The sequence below is a fragment of the Amblyomma maculatum genome, chromosome 6 (assembly GCF_055883805.1).
Source record: "Amblyomma maculatum isolate TAMU_Amacu chromosome 6, ASM5588380v1, whole genome shotgun sequence".
Lineage (NCBI taxonomy): Eukaryota > Metazoa > Arthropoda > Arachnida > Ixodida > Ixodidae > Amblyomma > Amblyomma maculatum.
In genome coordinates this window covers 181,453,990-181,480,378 of record NC_139349.1, presented here as the reverse complement: position 1 = coordinate 181,480,378, position 26,389 = coordinate 181,453,990, and the positions used below count along the sequence as shown (strand labels likewise).

Genomic DNA, 26,389 nt, shown 5'->3' with positions numbered 1-26,389 from the left:
CTGAATCTGACTTACGCAATAAAGCGGTTAAAGATGTGATCCAGTGATCAATGCTCATAGGATTAGCAGAGTTGGAATTGTGTGTAGGACTAGTTATTTTGTACCTTTGAGAGAAGAGATGCCTACAAGCTAAATTTGCAAAATGGCTACGGAAACAAAAGCTTCTGTGGGCGAGAGGGAGGCAAAAAATTTTACTTGCACATTATAAGTTTCGAATGGACAAGCGCTCATACATCTAGGATGATTTCTCAAAATCTTGTAAGCAATGACAGTAGTTCTTCGCCACTCAGCTAGCAGTGACAGCAGTAGCTACGTCTGCTTTACATCAGTGCACCAGGCATCGTAAACTAAAACATTCTGATCTTGCATGACCCTTACGTAGGACGTTGGCTGCATGCTTATCAATTGGCACAGTCTGTTCTGCTGCCGTAGAGTCAATGCCCATTGCTTTGCAGGTTGTTCAGTATAACAGGCATCTTAATATCAGGGAATCTCGTCTTGGATGTTACGTAAAAGGCTTGAGCTAAGCAATGCTACCTCATCCCCCTCGGAAACATGTTCAGTTAGAGCAAGTTGAGAGTTGGAAGAAAGCCCATCTGATCGCGGACAAACATACTGATGATGAAGAAGGAATGCTGACCAAATAAAAAAACAACAAAAACGTGATGTTTGGTTTGTTTTGTTGGGTTTTAACATACACTGACATCGCACTGCACACGGGCGCCTTGCTTTTTGACTCCATCGAAAGGCGGCCGCCAAGGTCGGGATTCGATCCCGCATCCTTGGGAACTGTAGTCAAGCGTCGTAGCCACTGCGAAAACATGACATTTCGGCTCCCGTAACAATAAAGACGCAAAAAGCCTCCGAGACAACAAAGATCTTGTTAAACTCCCCACTTACAAATGAAAGAGCGCAGTTCTCAACTAGATCAACTACATTAGCAAAATGGAAAGCCAACTGCAAGATGAAAGCACCTACTTCCGATTTGACAAGGATCCACCCGTGGAAGCTCAGCGCGACCTGCAGAAACTTCTTTTAGAAGTCTTCCATTTTGTTCCCCAGACCTACAAGCCACTCTACTTCACTCTGTTGAGCACGAACGATTTAGCCCCTGCTGTCTACGGGCTAACGAAGATCCACAAACCTGGTATGCTGCATACCCTATCGCAGACTACAGTCAGTACCCCCTTCACAAGCTACCTCCATCGTGTCCTCTCCCCGCTTGTTTGTCTTGGCTCAACACATGTTCGCAACTCGGCTGACTTCTTTAAGAAGGTAGGCCACTTCAAGTCAAGTCACTTTTCACATGCATTCCCGCTGACCTGGCCGTACAAATTTGCTCTGCTGCTCTCAAAGCTGATCACCTAAATGAGCTCCCACTGACGTCCATTGAGCTCCCATTGACCTCCGCAGGCTCTTGCACTGCTGGTTGAATAACACTTATTCGTCTTCCAAAAACGCTTTTACTGTCAGCTTCAGGGCACACCAATGGGTGCCTCTATATCCGTGGCTAACCTCAGTATTGAATCCGTCGAGCACCGTGCCCTTGAGACGTTCGCATCACCGCCAAGAATTTTCTTAAGATATGTAGACGACTGTTTTTGCCTGAATCATAGCCACCTTCTCGTCCTATTTGAATCCTACAGACGAAACAAGAGACTTCACTACTGATGCATCTCAACTCGATATAGGAACCGCCTCTGGAACTTGCCAGGTCATCATTATCCCTTTCTTCATTCCATCGACAAATTAAGGCTACACCTCCGGTGTCGTCTAGAAACAATTTATCATCGTCTCAATGCTGCCTTTACAAAGTCTACGATACCGATTCAAGCAAGCAGAAAGTCCGTGTTGTGGCAACTCCATATTCTCCGCGAATGTCCAGCATACGCCAACGAACGTCCACACTATGAACAACGCATGCAGTCTGTCACCCAAGTGCCGCTCACAATGGAATCTAGGTTAGGTATTTAAGGCTGCAACAGACAACAGTGCCATTCTTATTTGCCTTTTTGGATGGTATTGGTAGCTTAAACAAACTCTATATTACCCACCAACTTGGTCATCCCGCTATACAAGCACACTAGTGGACTTTGGTCCTATCCAAAAAGCCATTCATCCAGCTTCAAAAACCGCACTGTTTCCAAGCCCTTCTTCCATTTTTATTCCCTATTCCCCCTACCCCACGCAGAGTAGCATGTCAGCGAACATCAACGCCGGCTAAAATCTCAGTTTTTAGTAAAGAGACTTCTCTTTCTCTCTTTTTCCACTACTGAAGAGAAAGCAACTGGTGTGGTGCACTTTCTGGAAGTTTTGATAAAACGGGACAGCAAGAAGCTCAGATTCAGCATGTACAGAAAATCAACCCACATCGAAAAATGCTTCAACCTTAATTCAATTCACCCGGCCACGATCGGAACGCATCTTCAGCTCCCGTGAGACAAGGCAATTGACTCACAAATTATACAAGAACTTTCCAGCATCAACTACCCCACCTCTTAGAATAAAAAGGTGGCGCAAAAGGACGAGGACAGAGGAAGGGACACGAATGCTACTAACTGGTTTTATTTCCCACAGCAGCTAACAATATAGAGGGCTACATATCACATGCGCACATGACGAGAGGGCTGCGTAAAAGATTGCATCATGGTAATTTATGGTTCTATTGATTGATGATTGATTGGTGTGTGATAAGCAGTAAAGAGTTAAAGAAATCATCGTAAACAAATTGTTGTAGAGTGGTAAGCTAGGCTAGTTGGTTAGCATTCATCTTTTCCACGAAGGGGTTACTGCGCTAAAATATACACTGACAAAAGAAGTGGACAGTGCGCACGTCTTGTCCACTTTTGTCCGTGTATTTTTTAGCGCAGTAACTCCTTCGTGGAAAAGAAACAAATTGTTGCAGTACAAAAATGAGAAAAAGAAGAAGAAAAGGGGTTGAAAGGCGTCAAGATGCTCAGAATGAAGAGCCACTGTTTGACGAGGCCAATTAAAGAATTTATTAGTGTGTAATTGAAGAATTCATTGAAATAACTATAAAATTGAACATCGAAAAAGGGGGCTTCAAAGGTGCCAAATTGCTCAGAATGAAAAGATAATGCTTGCTGCTGCTAAGAAAATGTACAGTGTGTAACTAACCAATTAATTAATTGAAATAAGAAAAAGAATATGAAACATTAGAAAAAGGGGAATAACTAGGAGAATAAAATTGGGATTGAGCGCATTTGCCAAGTACTACTCGCAGATTATAACTAGCAGCTTACAGGCATCACTCAAGAGGAAAGCATACAACAGTTTCATTTTACCTGTGCTCACCTATGGGGCTGAAACGTGGAGGCTAACGAAAAGGGTTCTACTTAGGTTCAGGGCAACGCAGAAGGCTATGGAACAAAAAATGGTAGATGTAAATATAAAAGATAGGAAGCGTGCAGAGTGGGTCAGAGAAATAACTCAAGTTAGTGACATTCTAGCGGAATTCAAGAAGAAATGGGCATGGGCAGTGTAGTGTAGTGTAGTGTGAGCAGATTTGGTTTGGCTTGTGGGGTTTAACGTCCTAAAGTAACCCAAGATATGAGAGATGCATAATGTGGAGAGAGGACAACCTATAGTCCCTTAGGGTAACAAATTGGATTCCAAGGGAAGGAAAGCATAGAAGAGGGCGGCAGAAAGTTAGGTGGGCAGGGATCAAGTAGATGCAGCTAGCACAGGACTTGATTAATTGGAGGAATATGGGAGAGGCCTTCACCTTACAGTGGGCATAGTCCGGCTGATGATGATGGTGGTGATGATAAAAAAAGGGGAGTTCGAAGGTATCAAATGCTCAGAATGAAAGGCCATTACTGGATGATGTTAAGTAAATTTACAAGTGCGCAATTGCTTGGTTGGTTTGTGGGGTTTAACATCCCAAATTGACTCAGGCTATAAGAGATGCCATAGTGGAAGGCTCCGGAAATTTCGACCACCTGTGGTTCTTTAATGTACACTGACATCGCACAATACATCGGCGTCTTGCTTTTCGCCTCCATCGAAAAGCGGCTGCTGTGGCCAGGATTCGATCCCGCCTCCTTGGGCACAGAAGCCGAGCGCCCTAACCGTTGCACCACCGCGGCTGGTGTTGTGTCAATTGGATCAATGGATCAATTAACACACTAAGTTTTCTTAACTAGCATCAAGCAATGCCTCTTCATTCTTCCCTCCGAACCCACATTTTCCTACTTTGTTCTAATTTTTTCATTTCTTTAATTTATCAAGTGATCAATGATTTTATTAACTCTTCAAAGCCTGTCACACACCTATCAATCACCAATCACTAGAACCGGGAATTACCGCGATAGGATTTTAGGAAGCCCCCGATTATTTCTGATATGCAGTGCCAACTACTACTACTACTACTACTACTACTACCAGTACTGCTACTACTAATATGCCGACGACCTGTTGACCGAAAAAAATTATAGGCTGTCGCTTACAACGAACACCACGCCAACTTCGAAGAGCAACTTTCTCATACTTGTCATTGATGCATTGCATCATGGTTGCATCAGCGTTTGAAAGCGCTTGAGTTTACAAAGGTGTGTTTTCAGCAGGAAAATTCCCGGCACTACAGTGTAGTCCACTTATAATGATATTAAGAAAACCTGAAAACCTGATTATCCTTGTATGTATCTGGACAGGCGAAAAAAAAAAGAAAGCACGCCCCCGTATTTTCACATGCATATAGGCTTACCTACTTACGATGAGTGAATCGGATTGAACAACGCTAATCATCGTAAAGAGCACTAAATACTTTATTACAGTATACATCAATAGCCATAAAATAACTTAAGCATACGTAAAGAAGTCGGAAATTCGTGCTCGCTTAAGGTGTATTCATACGACGGACCAAATCGCAAAGCGATCAGTTATATGACCTCTGATCCACGGTCCGCCCGTTCGTGGCGAGCATTCACACGGCGGGAGAGAATAGCAGACGACAAAGCGAACTTACTCTCGCTCCCAGAGCACTGCGCGAGAGGAGCGCCTCGTGCTGGCGCGCCGTTGTTGAGGGTAACATACTATGAACCAGGGTTGCCACTGGTGGCAACTTTTTGCCAAATTTTTCAGAGGCCCGTGGCGACCGAGTATTATGATTGGCGACATGGTGAGTTTTTGGCGATTTTCAAACAAGGTCTCGCGATGTGGGTTATAAGCCCAGTGTCTTCCTAACTAACGAACAAGAACATTCTTTTCGCGTGTTTAGGACAGTAGAATGCTCTTGTGGGGTCACATATGTATCATGAATGCTTCGGCCCCATGCATTCAGATGACTCAGCAACACTTGTGCAGTTTCTGCGCACTCTTGCAGTGCCGTACGTTTGGCTGGGACGTGTTCGACACGAGCGCCTCCGTGGCTTCCTCGCGATGGACAGTGGTAAAACCCCTTCGTGCAGCGAATGCTGACAGATGCACTTCTCGGAGCAGTGGTGTTTCACTTGATGACTGAAAGCAAGCCTCGACAAAAATCGAGAAAAAAAAATAGAGACGAAGCATGCATATTTTAAATAAATGTTGAATGTCATAGCAATCGCAGTACAAATTTATTCGTACTGGTGTGGTGCCCTACAAAGCTGAACCTGCGCTGTCGTCCCTCGTTACCATTTATTTGTACGAAGGTATACGATAGCCTCCAAGACCTGTCGATAGTCCAAGACCCCAGAGAAAGAAAGCGGGAAGATTAACGGCACAAGTGTTTCTCGAAGAGGACAAGCTGTCAGGCTAGTTGGTTTTCCATAGTTTGTACAGCGTGTAGCCGGACAAGGACAAAGATGGAGGAAAAGGTAAACCTGTACCGGAAAGTTGCAGTGCAGCGCCTGTGCGTCTTACCTGTTCTTCCGTCTTTGTCCTTGTCCGGCAACGCGCTGTAAAAACTAAGTATTTCTCACATTTGTCTAACTCATATAAGGGTGTTCTACAAATGCCGTGTTTGATGTACGCTACTTCCTGCGCACCGACGTGGAAACAGTTCGCTCCAATTAGGAGCCGTGCGCCTAGGCTACAATGTGCATATCACCTCCAGCTGAAGAAACATACCATCAAACGGTCGCTCTGCATTATATTTCATCTGTTGCTGCCATAAGACTGCTCGCATGTTACCTGCAATAAAAACGTTAAAAATATCGCTTACGATGACAGGAATAAGGGTGCAGAGGGAAACAAATGCTGGACGTGACGTTCGCCAGAAATCAGCTAGCAAAAATTATCTCGGTGGCAGCGTTAAACTGGCACCGCCGTCAGGGGTGCAGTTGACACGTTGTTTTGATAAATGGTCTTGTACACAATTTAGATTTATTATTACTGTTCTTACTGGAGTCAGATACAAATACTGCAAACAAACGCCACACAGAATTCCTCCGTGGCAAAAAATTGTTCGCTGTTTAACCTTTTCTGGCTACATAAATACAAAGCTAATCATTAGTGCAAATTATAAACTCAGGATTTTCGATGCATCCAGCCTGTTTGATATAGTCAAATATCAAAAGTTGATTTCGTTTACCGTTCAGCGGAGTAATACATATGCTGTATACAATTGTCCATAGTTAGCAACAGCTCTAACCTTACATTTATAGTGTGGCGACATTTTTGGCAAAATTGGAATAAAAAATGGCTACTTTTGGCGACATTTTATCTCGGACATCTGACAACATTGACCCAAAACACGGTGGCAACCCTGCTATGGATGGTGGGTGAATGCGCGGATGCAGCGGCCTGCAACTACTGCTGCTGCGCCGTTTTGCCAAAGTATTGCTGTGGTGACTGTTCCGCTAGATGTGGTACACTACGCAGACAGTTCTCTGCAGTGCAAGCGATCCTGCTTACTCTATGAGAGCTGCATGAGCATGCTGCTTTCAACCCTTGGAAGACGACCATTCAGATTGCTGCCCCTATACTACGTACCAAATGCCGATGCTTATACAGCGTAACTGTAAGCGCGCAAAAACGCTTGAGGAAAGCGATGAATACATCCAAGTGACTGCTCTGTGCAGCCACAAAACTAACGCATTTGGTATCGCGCAGTTGCAAGAGCCTGCCACTGTAATTTCTGTGAAAACCATGTACTGTGAATGAAGACAAAAACATGGCTTTAAATTATAAACTAGTTCGACTCCAAAATAGAAACGACTGTCACAGGGTACTAATGAGCTCCTGCTATTCTTTTACGTGATTGTGGGTAACAGAAAACGCTGCGCGCAATACAAGCATCGGGCTAAGATGATCGGGATACAGAACAGTATGACTTCGCGACTGTACAAGTAAGTCGTTTGAAGCTACTTCTTGCTTTCCTCCAGCATTTTAGTGCAATGTATGTTATGTTGTGTATGCTTGGGCACCGAGAGCATAGCTGGAAAGCGTTCCGTTAGAGAAATAAATTTAAAAAAAATGCCTTGTTCTTGAAGGATCCGAACTGTGAAAAGAACTCGCGGCCTTATCGCGAATCGCTGCTCGCGGACTGAATCGGAGCAGCAGAAATCAGTGACGTAGCTTCACGTCATGGTGGATCGCGAGAGCGCTTCGCGATTTGGTCTGTCGTGTGAATCCACCTTTAAGCAGCAGCTGAAGCTTGACAATCGCTGTGAGCATCGCTTCCAGTAGCGTATACGCTGGTAGCAGTCTTTTTTGTATGCACAAAACCGATTAGAAACCAGATGAACTGAAGACAACCCCAGCCTTTATGATCATTAAAATCGTAGAGTGCGAGTGTGCGCATTTTTTCACAAGGCTTCCAACCTTGAAACTCTGCCAAAAATCCCGATGAATCTGCCGTTTCATCTCGTGAGCTATTGCGCCGTCCGTCAATGTGGTCGCCGCCATCTTCCACGAACACAGAATCCGCGATGGCGATGACGATACGGCCACAGCAGCACCCTTTGCGCGGCTGCGGTTGCGATGATGATAGTGCTCATTTCCTTCCATTTTCGCCGCATATGTCGATTTCTAGGTCACTTTCTTCTCATTATTTCATCTCTTATTAAATATTCAATCAAAGTTTCGTGGTAAACACCTACAAGGCAGCGATAAAGCTATTGTTGTATCCGATGTACCGCCGATAATCAATCGTTATATCTGGTTCATTTTTACATAGGAACAATGATAAATCTCCAGAATTTGATCGTTATAAGCGATATATCGCTATATCTGGTATCGTTATAAGTGGACTGCACTGTACATGCGAAACTGCGTGCAGCCTCCTAGCATACGGCGGCTCGGTGCTTTTTTTTTTTTTTGCTCACGACAAGATGGCGCGTCTCCACTCCAGAAGTATTTTTATATCCTCCTAGGAGATGGCAGGGCGTAATCCGGCATAGCGAACTTCATAATGTTGAGGACAATATTGTGGGGTGCATACCACGAATTATCATTTTTGTCATCTGTTAGCCTTTCAGATGCTTGCCCCCTTATGCTTGGATGAATGACCTTTCGCATGCTTTTCCTAGTTCAGTTCAGTCGTTCAGTCGTGTCCGACTCTTCGTGACCCTATGGACCATGTCACGCCACACTTTCCGGTCTTTCACTATCTTCCTAACATCACATAACTTTATCTGCAGTGCCTCGAGGATGCCATCTAACCATCACGTTCGCTGCCTACCCCTTCTCCGGCGACCCTCAACCTTTCCCAACATCAAATCTTTCTCCAGCGACTCCTCTCTTCTCATCAGATGACCAAAGTAGCTGAGCTTTAACTTTAGAATTTGACCCTCCAATGAGCAGTCAGGGTTTATGGTCGACAATATTGACTGATTCTGGCAGTCCAAGGAACTTTCAAGAGTCTTCGCCAGCACCACAATTCAAACGCGTCAATTCTTCGGCGGTCAGCCTTTTTCACAGTCCAAATCTCGCATCCATACATCACAACTGGAAAGACCATAGCACGAGTTATACGGATCTTGGTTGGCAGACTAATGTCTCTGCTCTTTACTAGTCGGTCAAGGCTAACCATTGCTCTCTGTCCCAGAAGCAGGCGTCTCCTAATTTCAAGGCTGCAGTCTCCTTCTGAGGTAATCTTGGAGCCCAAGAACAGAAAATCTGTCACAGCTTCCACTTCTTGTCCATTGATGCTCCAGGACTTGATAGGGCAAGACGCCACGATCTTTAATGTTCAGTTTAAGCCCAAACTTCTCACTCTCTTCTTGTACGCGCATCAGAAGTCTCTTGAATTCCACTTCACTTTCTGCCATTAAAGTGGTATCATCCGCATATCAAAGGTTGTTGATATGTTTTCCAGCATCTTCACTCCAGCTGAAGACTCGTCCAGACCGGCCTTCCTCATGATGCACTCTGCATATAGGTTAAATAGGCAGGGCAACAGTATTCAGCCTTGCCTCACTCCTTTCTCGATCGGAGACGGATGAGGTGAATTGGAACTCCCATCTCTTGGAGAGCTTGCCACAATCTGCTGTGATCTACGCAGTCAAACGCTTTCGCATAATCAATAAAGCAGAAGTAGATGGGTTTCTGGAACTCTCTTGCTTTTTCCATGATCCAGCGAAGGTTGGTAATTTGGTCTCTAGTTCCTCTGCCTTTGCGAAACCCAGCTTGCACGTCCGGAAGCTCCCGATCCACATACTGCTGCAGCCTACCTTGGAGGATTTTCAACATCACCTTGCTAGCATGCGAAATAAGCGCGATCGTGCGGTAGTTGGAACAATCTTTGGCACCGCCTTTCTTTGGAATGGGGATGTAAACTGACCTCCTTCAATCCTGTGGCCACTGCAGGGTTGTCCAAATCTTCTGACATAATGTATGCAGAATGTTGAGGTTTTGAAGCAAATCGGCTGGAATGCTATCAATTCCGCTAGCTTTGTTCTTAGCAAGGCTGGCTAAGGCCCATTCAACTTCACTCTTCAGGATGCCCGGCTCGAGATCAGTATCACAACCATCTTATGTTGGGTTTGCACATTCAAGTCCTTCTTGTACAGTTCTTCTGTGTATTCCTGCCACCTCTTCTTTATCTCTGAGGCTTCAGTGAGGTCCTTGCCTCGTTTGTCCTTTATCACGCCCAGCTTAGCACAGAAGCTTCCTTTGATATTTTTGATTGTCTTATACAGAGCTCTTCAACTGCTTGGCACTGTATGTTCAGGAAGGCGTTCTTATCTCTCCTTGATATTTTCCGAAAATCCGTATTGAGAACCTTGTATCTTTCTCTTTCCCCCATAACTTTTGCCATCCTCCTTTCCTTAGCTATTTGCAAAGCCTCTTCAGATAACCAGTTTGCTTTCTTGCATTTTTTTTGCTTTGGAACTACCTTAGTAGCAACTTCTTGTATTATATCACGAACATCAGTCCACATCTCTTCGGGCTCTCTGTCTTCCAGATCTAATTCTTGAAATCGATTCCTCACTTCCACAGCATATTCTAATTGAATTTGATCCAGATCATACCTGAAAGGCCTTCTAGTTTTCTGCGTTTTCCTCAATCGAAGCTTAATTTTAGGAACAAGAAGCTGATGATCGGTGCCACAATCGGCCCCAGGCCTTGTTTTTACTACTTATATAGCGCTTCTCCATCTCTGCCGGCAAAGAATATAATCGATCTGATTCCTGTACAGACCGTCCGGTGAAGTCCATGTGTACAGGTGCCTCTTGTGCTGTTGAAAATGAGTATTCGCTATGGTCAGGTTGTTTTCTTGACAAAACTCTACTAGCCTCTGCCCAGCTTCATTTGGCTCGCCAAGACCGAACTTGCCTATAATTCCGGATATTTCTTCACTCCCGACCTTAGCATTCCAGTCTCCTATGAGAAAAACGACGGCTGATGATGGGGTGTGGTCTAAAATGCATTGTAGGTCCGCATAAAATCTCTCAACGTCAGCTTCTTCAGCAGTAGTGGTCGGTGCATAGACTTGGATAACTGTTATGTTGAAAGGGTGACCTTGGATCCGAAGTGAAATCATTTGGTTGTTTTTGGGGTTGTACCCTAGCACTGCTTTGCCCATTCTTCTGTTTACTATGAGAGCGACCCCATTCCTTCTCTTGGATTCGTGCCCACAATAAAAGACATAATGGTCGCCGGAGTTAAATTCTCCCATTCCGGTCCACTTGAGCTCGCTGATACCCAAGATATCAATGTTCAATCTGTCCATTTCTCGCTTGACGACATCCAGTTTACCTTGGGTCATAGATCTTACATTCCATGTTGCTATGTGATATATCTCCTTGCAACATCGGACTTTCCGGTCGCTTCCCGACACATCCACAACTGAGCGTCCTTTTGGCTTTAGTCCAGCCGCTTCCTTCGTCCTGGAGCTACTAGGAATCGCCCTTTGTTCATCCCCAGTAACATGTGGGACGCCTTCCAACCTGGAGGGCTCATCTTCCGGCGCCATATCATAAATGGTATTGTGACTGGTCATAGGATTTTCTTGGCAGGAAATACTGGAGTGGGTTGCCATTACCTTCTCCAGTGAATCACATTTTGTCAGAACTCTCAGCCGTGACCTGTCTATCCTGGGTGGCCCTACACAGCAGAGCTCACGACTTCATCGAGTTTCACAAGCCCCTCCGACACGACAAGGCAGTGATCCATGAAGGGGCTTTTCCTAGTAGTCCTCTTTAAATGCTGTGTTGATAGGGTTGTTCTCTTCAGGACTTCCTGGCATTTAAGACACTGAGCTTCGGTTCCCGGTACAATTTCTACACAATGTTCCAAATCGGAATGCCAGCCCCATGGTGCTCTGTAATGGTCTAAGGAGGCTGGGACTGATCAAATACCGCCGCGGCAGAGATAGAGTCGTTAAGTGAAGGCAGTCGATCACACCGATGATGCGTTTTAGTATGCCTTTGTTTTTGGCTTTCCTTGCTTAGGAAAAGTACTATTGCATTCGAAACCGAAATGTTCAAAAACGCCTTCTCCCTGCCACGTGTGGCTATTCGTTCCAGCAGAACACTTTAAAATTTCTGAAAACCAAATTTGAACCGAAGTGAATATCAAGTTATTTGAAAATATCAATTGCTCGCACAAGCCTACTCTTTTGCAGTCCAGTCACATATCAGACATCCTTCATTAAGAAATTGTGGATTATCAAGGTGAAACCAAACAGTTCCTACTGAAACAATGCCTATAAAGCATTTATTAGGTCATAGCTCAAACATGCAGCGGCAATTTGGGACACTCGTAATAAAATAGGCATAAATCACTTGCCCAGAGAAAAGGTATTCACTTTGCGTTCCGCAAACACAAGGAGCTAGATTCCCTTTCACTTCTGATGAAGCAACGAGGTATAACTTTTAGAGATTCATGGAAAACTTACCAGGTTAATATATTTGCACACAATTCTGACAGGTAAACTAACTACAGATTCACACAACTGGATAAGACACAGTCACAATAACTCCTTAGTCTCAAATTTCACACAAGAACCATTGCAGGTTGGCACTCCTTGCTGGTAACAATAACTGAACAGAATAATTTTGCAAAGCAACTCGAACATTACCTCGAGAAACTTTTTGCAATTTGCAATGGTTTTCTCTAAAATTTCTGCATGGCTTTGTGTGATTTGTTGGTTTTGGGCAATGTGTCTCATGTATCAAGCTGGCAGCTGGCTTTTCTTCTGTATTGGGTCACTCGTGCTTAAAATGGACTGAAACGATTTGCAGTTACTTATAAACAAACAGCCAAAGAGTGCAAAGTAGAACATCGTTTTTGAAGAAGAGTTTCAGAACAAGGCACCACTGACCTGACATGGCATCCCACATGTCATCAGTGAAATCCATGTTCTGTCGTTTGCTCATAACCACAGTTTCGATGTAGAGGTCAAAGTCCGGAGAGTTCCATCCAATGTCCGGAAACGGCGTTGCAGACTTTCCACGAAAGCTTCCTTTGCGAGACCCTGTGGCGAGGCAAAAGCCGCACATTCCAAACAATGCACATTTAACTGTGCATGCTTTGTACACCCTGCATTTGCCTCGCAACACTGTCAGGATTTTGTCACTGGAAGATTTTTCTAAAAAAGAACTATTTCACATGTTCTGCATTAGTGTGTGTTTGTTGTCAATGAATCAGCGATGAAATGATGCAGCCAGTTTTCAATCAAAAACGCATTCCAGTCCAGCCACAGAAAGAAGAAAGTGCAAAATGCTGTCTTGAGGCTGTGAAGCAACCGCAAAGTTGATGTGCCAGTCCAAACAGCACTCATGCTGCTAACAGCGGTTACCGAAAACAGCTTTTTAATCTCTGTTACCACTTCTAACATAGGCAATAGCGCGGTGCCTGTCGGCGGGATTCAGGAGCATGCCGGCGCCCAAACACGAAACCCGCATGAGCTGGCCTGCTCAAACAACGTACACATTGTACACTGAAACACGTCTCAAAAGCAACACATGAAATGCGCATAGAAGGGCATTTGTACAATTTTCAAGTATCACTGACAGCCCAGCAGTGTAGTGTATAAGGTGCAGCGTACTACAACAAGGCACCTCATACTCCATCCTGTCTTAGCAGCATCGTTTACGCTGTGTCACAAAATTATGTCTGCCCTGTTCTTTCCTCTGTTTGCAGCTGCGAGGATTCCGGTGCGGTGGCGACAACTTCAACCACCCTGTCAGGCTTTCACTGCGTTCCCTCTCAGTTGCCCTTCTTTTCTGCCTTGGGCACTTTAGTTTTGTAGTGGCGACTGGGCCCGGTCTGGGGGGAAGGAAACATCTTGACCATGGACTGCGGCGAATGTCGGGCTGTCCATATGTTTGGCGGATTCGGCGAGGCTTTTGTCCCGGCCGCTTCCTGTCTTGTTTCGTGGAGTAGCTTCTTGGTGGCATTGAGAAGGGCGCGGCTTTTGCTTGCTAGCTTCCGGCCTCGCGTTACAGCTGGTTGTGCTGCGAGGAGGCAGCAGAGACGGAAACACGCGCCAGTCAGTGTTGAAAAATTGGTGCGTGCGGACGGGTGCGTGAGGTCAGCCAGGGTTTGTGAGAGAAAGCCAGGGTCGGCTAGCGAGTTTAGGCGGGGGTCTCTCATGGTGAGTGCAGTGACGGCGGCCCCAAAGACGCGTAGCCCCAGACCGCATGAGTCCACGACATCCCTCGGCCCCGCAGCGAGCATCCGCAGCCTGTCGTTCCCTGCGACCGGACCTTGCCAGACCACTGCAGCTAAGCCACCGTTTTCCGCCACTCACTCGAACTCTTTTCTTTATCTCTCTCGCTCTTTTGGTCTCATCTAGCTATTTGAGTTTGTAGTCATTCCCGCATGCAAAGTTGTATTGTCATCTTTATGTTTTTGCTTGTTTTATGTTAATAGTTGTCGCCTGCTTCGTCTTTATTTCCGCTACTTATCTCACGCTATTGTGTGTGTGTATTAAGCAAATTTCATTGTCATCGATCTTGAGTACGTTCATGCCTCTGGCCAACGACCAATCAGGCGTGGCCCCTATCGCTGGTCAGCGTCCGAATCTGTGATTTTGCACGCAGGAGGAAGAAGTTTATCTCCCTCCCCCCCCCCCTTTTAAACGTACGGAGAGTTGGCCCGAATAATTATAATTTCGACGTCAACCAACCGACCAGCCACCCACTAATATCCTGACAAGCTGCCTGTTGCCAGGGCCAGGTCTGGCCCCAGCCTAAACTAAATTGCGCTTCACTACAGCCTGTGCTCTGTTTTCAGAGACATGCTGAGTACACTCATTGAGAGTCATGCTCGTCTTTGAGGAAGCGCGAAGACAGTAGTGTATCAGCAGCTTATCGGTGCCGGCACAGCAGCAAACAACGCGGAGTCAGTCTGTGACGTCACCAATCGTCTCAACATGGCAGCCGTTGACGGTGGAAGGAACTTCATTGTCTCAACTTCAGTCACTTCATTTGAAATAAAGAATGCATCAAGGGCTCTGAAATTTCGGAAATAACAAGGTGCAGTATTATCTGCCAGACTACAAAACTGAAATATATTAGGACACTGCCGTTTCATATAACTTCCACACAGGACTGCACATTTCTTGTTCACTTTTTATTCTGTTAAGGGGCACCCAGATCAGACAAAAGAATCCCGGCACACTTGAACAACTGAATTCAAAATTTGGTTGAAAACTACCCTGTAATTTGTGGGTAATAGTATCACTCTGAACAGTGGAAAAAAGAAGCAAAAGTTTCCCAAGGGCGCTGATGCCTTCAAAAGCAAAAACATACCCAGCATTATTCTCAGCCCAACAAATGCCTCCGAAAGCCTCTCCCCTTAAGCCTAACGCAAGGGTGCTCTTGCCTATATGCTGCACTGCACCATATGTAATAGATTTTCTTAGATTATGCTTCCCGCATGTTGTCACGTACGAGTCGACTTTTCACTGTCAGCATGGCACTGTTCGCAAGCGGGATTCAAAAGCGCTTCCGAAGGAACTGCCATGCAGGCACACTCATATGGCTTGGTTAAAGCGGGGCTTTATATGTGAAATGGCACCTTAAAGGAGGATGTGTCCCCCATTATTAATTATTATAAAAATGATCATCTGAAATTGGGGGGTTCGCAGAGCTAACCTATCTGCCAAAGGTAGCGTTGGCTGAGCCGGAGGTAGTACACACCCCATGCCTGTTAGCATAAAGCACAACTTAAAAAAATGTTATATAACTGAAATGCAAACTGGTTCTGCTAAAGAAAATTTGAATTAGCTGCTGTTTACCTAGCTTTTATAGGAGCTGATTCAATTCAAGAGCAAACTCTGGAATACAAAACTACATGCAGTTCAATTTGCTGCCAGACCGGCCTAGCTCAGGAGCAGGACAAGGTGCTTGTCCTGTGGACACCGGCATTCCTTTGAGCTGCACATGTGCCACTTCATGAGAACCATGCAGCGGCAGGATGTGCTGACGTATATTTGACATTTTTGCCAGCAAGGGCTATGAGCTGGGAGGTCAACTTATAAGGGCTGACAGCATGAACTGCGCGACAAGATTCCATGCACTGGATGTGGACTATTCAGTTTCAGCGAAAGCTGCACCCTGCAGACTATACACAGCATTCCAGCTGTACACACTGTCCGCCACAATGAACCCCTCAACTTTGGTACCATTGCCTGGTTTGTTATTATAAAATCAAGGGTATGATGAAAACAGGTCTGGTAGGGATGGAACATGAGGAAAAATGAACGGCCAAATTTTACTCCAACGTGGGAGCCCTCTTCACAATAAAAACAATAAAAGAAAAATGAAAAAAAAAAAAAAAGTGTGCCTTATATTGAATCGCAATAGCAGATTGTAAGTGCTTGGCTGGATGACAAATGGAGCACATCGCTCTATCGGAGATCCCTTCCTCCAAATTTGCCATTGGAAGGCATTCACTCCTACAGCAGTGTGCTCCTCGGTGGACGTATGCCAATCAGCACAATAGTGGTTCGTGTGGCCCTGCAATGGTCCCCTTCACTCTCTTGCGACCACATGTTTGCAACTGTTCTCAAAGCAAGCATTTCTGATGTAGCATAATCAAATCTTGGTGGTGTTTAAAAAAGCTGCCGAGCACATCTCAAGTGAAGTGAATGCAAGTTTTTCCTGCTCACTCATTACGTAAAGAGTGCTTAGAAATGGATGTGGGACCATTTACAAAATCCCAATTCAGCAAAAAATATATTTATGCTGTCATGGCTGGTGTTGCTGCTGCATGCATGAACAACGCTGAGAATCGTGTATTGGCCTCGAGATCGAACAGAGTCGCCACCTTGCGGCTCAGCGGCAAAACCTACTCAGTGTGGATGCGTTTTCGCGTCGCGTGCCAGCCCGCAGTGATTTACGCGCGCGCATGTGGCGTGTACACGAGTGTTTTTGTTTGTTTCGCGGTTTCTGTGAGCTTTTGCTTACCTATATGCCTCTTGCAAAATAAATATGAACAGTCTATAACCCCCACGCTTCATTAAAAAAAATATATACTTGTCCGTATCGAGCATGTCATGCTTGGATAAGGACATCATCCATCGCGGTCTTCGGCGCTTGAGATCCTTTGACATGCAATGTCTCAAACGAAGTGGTACTGTCGTTACCGCCGTGTCAAAGCGAAACAGGTCGCTGCCGTCAATAAAAATTAATGCAAACGCTCAGAAATTGCATATTCCCGTTTCTGTTTGGAATACCGCAGTTACTAAATATATGCGACCGCAGACTGCTTCATATAGCAGAATGCAGTTTGAACTGACCACTCTATGCCTACTATGCCTTCTGTATTCACGATAAAGTTGTGTGAGTCCTTTTTTTTTTTTTTTTTTTTTTTGCTTTTAAACCTCTGTCGCGGTGTCTCAATGGTAAGGGCGCTCGACTGCTGATTTCGAGAACGGGGCATTCAATCACAACCGTTTCGAAAGGCGTTCCTCTGCTGTGGGATTTGACTGCACAATAAACAATCCCACGTGGTAAATGTGGTGTTAATAATGAAAAAAAAAAAAAAACAAACGACACCAAATCCAGCCTCTGCAATCATCCGTCATAGCCGATGCCGCTTTCATGCGTTAAACCCGGGCCAATATGCATTTCTTTTCTCTTTTTTTTTTTGTTGAAGACTCCTGTGCATCCGTAAAAGTTTTAGTGAGCACATTTTGCTTTAGAGAAATGCTCGAACGTTTGGGAAACATATTCCCTGCACCTAATTGTTACCTTAAATATTACATAATACACCTAGATTAATGTACTTTACTGGTAGCCTATTATAATCATTATAATCCCTTTTCGTCCAAGTACTGTCTTCCGAGCAAACTCGTTTCTGACAAGGGGAGTAAAACAGCTTCATACGGGCCTAAATACCAGTGTTTAGTTCGGGAATAAATACATCTTTATAGTCGCATGATTTCTTTCGGAATAGTTTTATATCTATCCGGAATCTGTTTTGGAAGGAACCCTAATATTTTACTTCGCATAAGATTTAGTCACTGCTGAATAATTAGTGACAAAGAAATTTTCAGCCTGTAAAATTGCTTCCCAGAACATGACAGTGTCCATGCGCAGTTTATAACGATGTCTTCGCAGAGAGTAATTTGTAGCTTGCACTTTAACGTTACTGAAAATTAATCGCCGATTATTGTAAATTCTGTCAAGTGTGTAAAAGTTCTCTCACACGGTGAAATTTATTAGCATTGCAAAACAAAATAATTGCAGTACTAATTTACAGTTATATATTAACATCACACACATCAGAAATTCCTTATACTTTCCTCGGTTTCAGGAAATCATTTACAGTTAGTGGCGCATGCATTAATGCACTATCACATTCTATGACAGCGGCCGCAAAAAGCATCTTGGCAAATTCAATCCACTCACCGCTCTACACGTGAACAATCAGCTTTCCTGTGCGGCGAGGTTTCCTGTATAGTGTCGGCGTGATCTCATTTTCGGGGAATACTTGTGCGTGGTTGTCTGGGGGCCAGGGTTTATGCGCACTCAGTCTAAAGCAACTCGCCATGTAGTGCGCTGCCAGTGCTACATTTAACCTGCTTAATCCTCGAGTCAAGTACGATATAATGAACCAGCCTTCTCGATTCAATCAAAAGTAGTGCAGGTATCTGCGTGGGCTTGACACTAAATTCGCCGGTCTCACTCGCATGAGACACGCGTAAACTGTTTAAAAGTTGATAAGAAAAACAAAGCTGTCATTAGGCAGGCCCAAGCATTAGGTGCGTGAGCGCGGTACAGCGCCAGAAACGTGCAAAGTAAACCTAGAAGTCTGGTGGCTGCGTGCATTATTTTCCTAAAATCCGCTCTTCTGCTGCTTTGGCGAAATCCTTAGAACTTTTTTTCTGCAATATTGCAGAAATACTGCAGAAGACACGTTTTCATCGCCAACAAACCCGCCGTAAACTCGGAAGCAGACCTACGCAGCGTGCATTTCTGCGAGCGCTGCCGGCTGCCGATCGACACTACCGGAGTGACGGTGGCGCCACCTCTAGGTCGATCTCGCGGCGAATAGCTCATATGGCATGCCTTATAAGCCATGAATGAAAAGCTTATGACATATATATATATATATATAAGCAAGCTCGCGCAACCAAAGTCCACTTTACTGTGCTTATCCTGTTCATTATGTGTTTAGTCTTTTGTAGCGCAGTGTGTTAACAACAGTCTGTATACGTCATGGTCGACGGTCAGGCTGTACTTTCATTGGCTACTATTCAAACTTGCAAAGTACGGTGTTTACAGCTGCCCACCACGCTTTCTTTTTTTACGCCCTTCTGTAGATGTATGCTGTAGCCGCTTCTTTTGCATCGCTGCAGTGGCTGCCCACAGCGATTGACTTGATGGCAGTGTGTGCTGGCGGTGTCCGCTCCTTTCTCGCTTGGAGGATTGTCACAATTTCAATGCAGGCCGCTGCACAATATTTTTTACCGCAAGACTTTCACAGTGAAAGTTTGCTCCTTGGAGCAAATGACGCAGCATTCCTGTCATCCAAAGCTGCTCGGACCACCACACAGCGACGACAGGAAGCGAGGATGCCCCAGTTGTGACCAGGAGCAGAAGGAAACAAGAGGAACGTCCTACAGGTTTCCGGCCACATCCTGCAATTTCGGTGCAGCAAATATCGTTGCTCTACAGAGCGATCCAGGATCGACACCTGATACCAATCTGCCACTGGAACAGACAACTATGGTTCCCACTCTGCCACTGGAATATACATACAATTGCCCCAAACAAAGCAGAAAAAATTGATCTGCATCTTGTATCGACCGTAACTGCATTTACGGCATGGTTTACTTTTCTCCACCATAAAATGAATGGTGCCATTTAGACTGAACATTCATACCTTGCAGTAGTGTCCTCACTTTGTCCAGGCAGGATGGGCCATTGTAATCAGGTGCCCACGTTACTTCGCCTGTGCTCAGGCAGTCAACCAGTCGCTGCACCAGAGAGGGCACAATTAACAGCTTTAGCTAGTCTCAGTCCACTAATAAAATGAAAGAACGCCTCGATTAGCTAGAAAAAAGCAGGTTCCACTAACACAGCTTCCCAAGTGAAATGGCAGTTTTTTTAGCTACTTGTGAATCTTCACTGCTGGCATTCTAATACTTGCATCCATGTGCTTCTTCCAGTACACTGAAACTGTGCACTGGTTCATAGTTCACCATCTTTAAAATGCAATGAGGCCATTTGTAAGCATTGTACTGCGTTGCACTGCAAAGAAGGTAGCAGGGGCGTGTAGAATTTCAATAAGCTTTATACTGACCCCATGCTTTACTATGCAAACTTATCACATTCTACAATTTTCACATAAAAGGTGCAGGGGCAAAGAAAGGGCACAAGCAGCACTGAACTTGTAAATGCATTTATTGGAAAGAATATGCTTGCTTTTTAAACAAAACTTTCAGCATGCGAACATGCGTTTTGTTAAAAATGCCCTTGTGATGTAATAAAATTGGCTTACGTCTGCACGGGGAATTATCTGCGTTCACCCCTGTTCAATAAGCCCGTTTCCTTGCAACACAAAGCTACTGAAGGCTAGCTGACACATCTGTTTTCTTTTCTTGAGATACAGAATGCCTCTGCTAATATGCTGCGATCATTATGAATGAACAAGACATCTGTGTCGGCGACGAAAGGTGTACATTTACACCGCAGAAAATGCTTCTCGAGGCTAATTCGTGGGGTTTGCAGTTCACCACTGAGGTACCGGTTGATAACAAGATACAATTCTTAGATTTGTGTTTGACTGAAGGGAAGGGCACATGTGTTGGAATTACGCACCACGGGCCATGTCACCATGCTATGAAACAGTTTCGATAACCAGGCTAAGAGACTTAGGGAAGCAGGTTATCCAGCTGAGCTTATAACTTTGGGTTGCAATAAAGTAATCAAAACGCTTAAATCGCCGGCATTGCTGCCGCCTTCACAGAAAGAACAGAAACGGAGAAAGTTCGCAGTCCTTCCCTATGTTACATCGCCTTTCTCATGGTCTTAAAAATGTTGCCCATAGGTATGACGTTGATGTTGTTTTTTCGGCCCCTAATAAGCTCAATAAAATTTGTTCAGTGGTAGAAAATAAGTCCCGCAATCCTAATAAATCTGTAGCGTCTTGTGCTGTTAAACACGATAAAAGATTTGTGCTGTGTTCCAAAGTGGTAGTTTATAAAATTCCCTTGTCCTGTGGTCAGATATACATTGGGCAAACGGGCCGATGTATTAACACACGTCTCAGAGAACATCTCAACTCATTAGAATCTAATCGCTCCAATAATCTAGTTGATCATTGCCGTGAGTGTCAATCCTGTTTTCAGTCTTTGCATTTTACTGACATTTTGTACAAACACCCCGACCAGTTGACCAGGGAGATCATCGAGGCGTATAATATGGCTAAGAAAGAAAGATTGTGTGTCAGCAAACCTTCCTTGCTCCTGCGTGACTGCGAAGTTACATATCTGGACATCACATAGTAACACGTGCGGTCTGGTTTTGGTGTTTTATTGTTTCTGTACCTTATTATAAATGTGTTTTCTGCGATTAAACTTTAGTTGAGAGTCAGCGCTTGTTCCTGTTGTTTCTTCCTGTCGTCCCCATTTGTTCGCGCTGTTTTTTTAAATGATGTATCACCAATTCGCCTGCTTAACTATCCTGTTCAAAATCATTTTTTTTTAATATGAATGCAAGTCCAATAACAAACACTCAATTTGCATTTAAAGTTTTGAATACTATTTGCGCACACTTAATTAAAAGAGACTTTTGAAAAATGAATTGGGCATAGTTTCGGTGTTTTTTGGTTTAAATTGAAAAGTTGAATCCCTAGATTAACGAAATTGAATTTCATTAGATCCAGGTTTTCGTTACATGCAGAATTCGTGTAAGCACTCAGAAGGAAAATGCAGAATGAAAACAAAAAGTCACACTGGAAATGTTTACTGCAAGGCCCTGTCCGTAACAGTGGAGAAACCTTCAATGTCATTTCATTGATACAGAAACTGGCAGCACCCACGCCGCCACTACAGGTTTGCCCACTGAATTTAATCCTTGTGCCGGCGAAAATAATTTGAGCGCCGACTGATATAATCTAAGCGCTATGTAATTTAATTCGAGTGCCAAGCCTTTAATCATAGCGCCAGCACATTTAATCCAAGCGCCTATTCGAATAATGTCAGTGCCAGCCAATTTAATCCACATGTGGAAATTGAAGGCGTTGGAGGACTCCAAAGCACGAAACATGAATTCCAGAAATAAATAGAAATTGAGATCACATTCCAGACCATGCAACGAGTAAGCAAAGCGTCAGCTTATAGGATGGCTTTCGTCAATATTATGACAAACGCACAATATCGGCACTGAAATACTGAAGGGACCCAGAGCTGTGGCTTACTGACTCTAATTTAATAAACCAATAAAATAAAATTTTAATAAACCGTATCTAATTTAGCTATACGTAATTTCATCAGCCAAACATTACATAGCCAATACCAAAAAGTTCCAAAGCAGACAGCAAGTTTTCCGCCTCCGTTTACTCGGTGCCGAATTGTCGTCTGTTTCTGTGCCATGTTAGGAGAATGGATGAAAGCACAGGCACGTGAATTCACTATTAGAAATAGGTGTACTTTCCTTTGCAAGAAATAGAAATGTTTTCTCAAGAGCATAAAAGAAAAACTGCTAGAAACACAGAAGACAAGAGATTTCAAAGCAGCCGGCAATCTTCGCGCCTTCGTTGTGTGTGCCACGTTGTCGTCTGCATTTGCACAACGGAGTAGAGCCGGACGGTGGTGGTGCGTACTCGTATACTATAGGCAGGTGGTAGTCTGCGTGTTTTCAATAATTTCGCATCAACTTTAACGCACATTATTTTCTTCCATGGAAGCTGATGAGTAGTGCCCTGACATCCTAATCGGGCACCGAAAACGGGTACCGCCGTTCAAGCCTCCAGGTGCACCAAAAAGAAAAAACAGCAAAGTCTCCGCGCTTGACAGGGCCAGAATTCTTGAAGTGTCGAGGCGTGGAGGAGATGTGAAAAAAATTAGCAGACACGCTGGGCATCAATTTAAAGACGGCGAGATCCATTGCAGCGAGCAATAGAGAAGAAGAAAGGCGAAACACCAAAGAAATTCGGAAATGAAGTAGTAACGGCTCTAACGAATATTGTGGATAACAAGCCTGCTTTCACGCTAAAGCAAATAAAGCAAGCAGTGGAAGAAGAATTGCCGGGAATCCGCCTTTTGCGCGAGGATGTGGCGCCATCATGCGGGAGTGGGCGGGAAACACATTGAGCGGCAGTGTAGCAGACAACGCAAAAGCGCACCATACGAAATGGCCACGCCAACGCTGGTAGAAAGCGAAAGCTTCCCCCCTTTTTTGGCCTCGGAGCGGAAAGTAGTGACAGTGATTGCAGCATATCATGTTCACGCAGTATGGGGGAAGGTAGAGCGTTTTCACAATCCACTCATAACGCACGTACGCATATACTATCTTATTATTGTAAGAGCGTGAAGCGCGGGCCGTGTTCGACGTGACAGAATGAGACGCTCTCAGCGTGCAGGTTTTCGGCAGACAGGAGAGCGTGGGGGCAGAGAGAGAGAGAGAGAGAGGGATCTCAAAGGGCAAAGCAGCCAGGGGTTTGTTGATGCTGCAGAGCTAGGTGGAATCGTCTCCTGTGACTTTGAGCGGCGCATATGCGCGGGGTGTCTTGAGTTACCGAGCCACCGCGGCGCCGGCATGGTGCAATGGGCTTCGCTTCCTCCTCGCGTCATCTACAACCGTGCAGCTATAGGATTTCATCCACGAAGATCGGCAGAGAGGCACATATACACACCCCGTGAAAAGGGCATTGTCCCGGCCGGAATGCACACCTGCAGGAAACGCGCTGCATTTTTCTGGCAATGGATGATTCAGACCTGTAGCCGGTTTCTGGCCTCAGGAGTCAAAAAGGATGTGGTCGCAGTGGTGAAAAGGTTCTCGGTGCGCAGAGAATGGTCATTCTGTGTGTGAAAGGATCTCCAACGTTCATTTCTGCCTCCGCCGCGATTTCTGCGGAATCAACAACTTGGTGACACATGTGAATCTCCTACATATTGGATGCGCATCTCGGTCAGGAACCAACCCTGTTCTACGTCCAGAGCGATCCACTCTGCAAGTGAACGAGCATGAACCCTCCAGGAGACTCATTTATTGTGCCGGGCGGTTTCCTTGCCGTTGCAAACGGTTGGACGTAGACGACGATTATCAAGATCCCTAACGAAGTGCATCTGATTGCGTACACCAAAGGAACAAAATCCGGATGCTTTGGCGTGCACGAAGGCGAGCCTTTAATTAAAAAAAAAAATACTGTGCGTTGTGCAAGAGTGTCAAGTGCGTCATATGCTCTGAGCGGCAAAAACACAGATACTACAGGTATGTATGCATCTAAATGAAATATGCATGATGAAAAGTACCTACTGGAGTTTTCACCCAGGCTGTAGCACACCAGGGATAGCTGCAATGAGGATTTTTTCGGTGCGTGATTGCTTTAGCTGCGCCAGGGCCTGAAGGCGATGTATTTTGTCCTTTCTTTTCTTTATGTGCGAAAGGGCTAGGTAGCTTAGATATCACAGGCGGCTCTGTGCGCTAGGCCGTAATATTTAGCATGTTTTATCGTGACTGCCTAACAAGAAAAAAAATATGCCGTTTTAATGCACTGCCGTTCGCGAGCCTCATGACCAGCTCAACCACTCGGCTCGCGAACGGCGGTGCATCACAACAAACGGCCAATTTTTCTTTTCTTTTTAGTCAGGCGGCAGTCGCGATAAAACATGCTAAATATTACGGTCTAGCGCACACAGCCACCTGTGATATCTGCGCTACCCGGCCCCTTCGCACATAAAGAAAACAAACGACAAAATACATCGCCATCAGACGCGCCGAACAAATGCTCATTGCGGCTATCACTGGTGGGTTACAGGCTTGGTGCAAACTCCGGTAGATGCTTTTCATTATGCACATTTCCTTTAGATGCATACATACCTGTAACGAAGTGTTTTTCGCACAGTCGAGAGTACGCAGTAGGTAGCTAAGGTATGCCATTCACATCTTGAAGCTTGGTGGCCCTAATTGTAGCTTCACGTCGTTGTTGGCAGTGGCTCGGCGAAGGAAACCTGAAAAACCGCGTCTTGCATCTTGGCGCGCTTAGAGAGTGGCAACCGTACGCGGCAGATGTGGTTGGCATCGCTTTGCCAAGCCTGTGACGGCCACTGTGCCGCCGGGTGCCGCCAGCCCCCGTGCACTGGCGGCGCCGAGAAACGCCGTCGACGCCGCTCAATGTGTTTCCATCGGTCGCCGCTACGACTTCGCGCATGCGCAGAAAACTCGCGCAAAAGGCGGATTGCCATCAGCACAAGTAGCATTGATCGCCTACTGGATTCGCACGGTTATGGTATGAAGTTGATGACTCGGAGGCCGATTGACCACAACAGAGACGACGTGAAACGCAGCCGCAAAACATGCGCGCAATGGCTGCAGTGTGAAGGACCTCGCTTGCGCAGGTTTTACATCGATGAGACTAACTGTAACATAGGGTGTTCAAGGAGCTTCAGCCGTGCAGTGAAAGGACAGCCTGCGGTGCAGACGACGACTCATACGAAAGGAGCAAACCTTAACATTCTCGCCTGCATGTTCGCAAATGGTGTCATTCATTGGATGACCGTCGACAAGGTTTCACTGGGTCGTTTTCAATGAATTTTTGAGCGACATATCAGCCCGTGTCGAAAGTGAAGAACCTGGTTCTGAAGCAGTTTTTATTTTTGACAACGCTCCAGCTCAGTCGTGCGGAACAGGCAAGCAGGGCCAGTCAGACGCACTCGATCAAGCGGCTGCCTACTTACAGCCCATTTTTCAACCCTGTAGAGGAAGTCTTTTCGAAGTTCAAGTCGGAAGTCAAAGCTTTCTTCAGCGAGCGGCGAGACCTGGTGCTAATCACTCCTGCCGGAATTACTAAAAAGGGCCATCGGAGCAGTTTGTTGGTCGATGCTGCCCGACACTCTCTGCAACAAATACAAAGGATAGAGTGTGCTGCTTTTGACTGCCATAACTTTTCTTTTATACGGACAGCTTTGCATGAAGACGATATGTAAAAAGTTCCGAGTTACACTTAGACCTGCCTAATGTCTCCTAGAAAATAAAATTGCATTTCAAAGTCGGCTACTTCTGTGCTTGTACGTGCTTATAGTTTGTTGGCAACCTACGCTGCTAAGACTGCCGCCCAGGCAAATTAAGTGCTGCTGCTAAAGTGACCATAGTGAGATGCCAGTAGCTATTCTTGGCCTCGGTTGTAAGCTCTGCTGTACATAGTTTCATTCACACTACCGTGTCGCGGCCAGACTAAATGCAGGGGCGCGCTCTCTCTTTCCGAGGTAGTGGCCGTGTAAAGTTGAAAAAGCGGTGAAATGAGGTAATGTTTCTCTTACTCTAAGTCTTCAGGCCGAAACCAACTGTGCGTTACACTGATCCTTTTCTGCTAGCGGTGTTAA

General features: G+C 45.2%; 1 protein-coding gene across 3 annotated transcripts in view; it reads right to left on the bottom strand.

Moving 5' to 3' along the window:
- Positions 1 to 26,389, bottom strand: part of Zwilch (zwilch kinetochore protein) — a 183,245-nt gene that overhangs the window by 101,938 nt on the left and 54,918 nt on the right. The window contains exons 7-9 of one of the 3 annotated variants that reach the window (XM_084607722.1): positions 19,726 to 19,819; positions 12,710 to 12,862; positions 6,070 to 6,132 (exon numbers count right to left, since the gene is read on the bottom strand). In XM_084607722.1, coding sequence (XP_084463848.1) covers positions 6,070 to 6,132; positions 12,710 to 12,862; positions 19,726 to 19,819 — 310 coding nt within the window. The remainder of the gene's footprint in view (positions 1 to 6,069; positions 6,133 to 12,709; positions 12,863 to 19,725; positions 19,820 to 26,389) is intronic. The other 2 variants (XM_084607723.1, XM_084607724.1) reach the window with 2 other exon arrangements.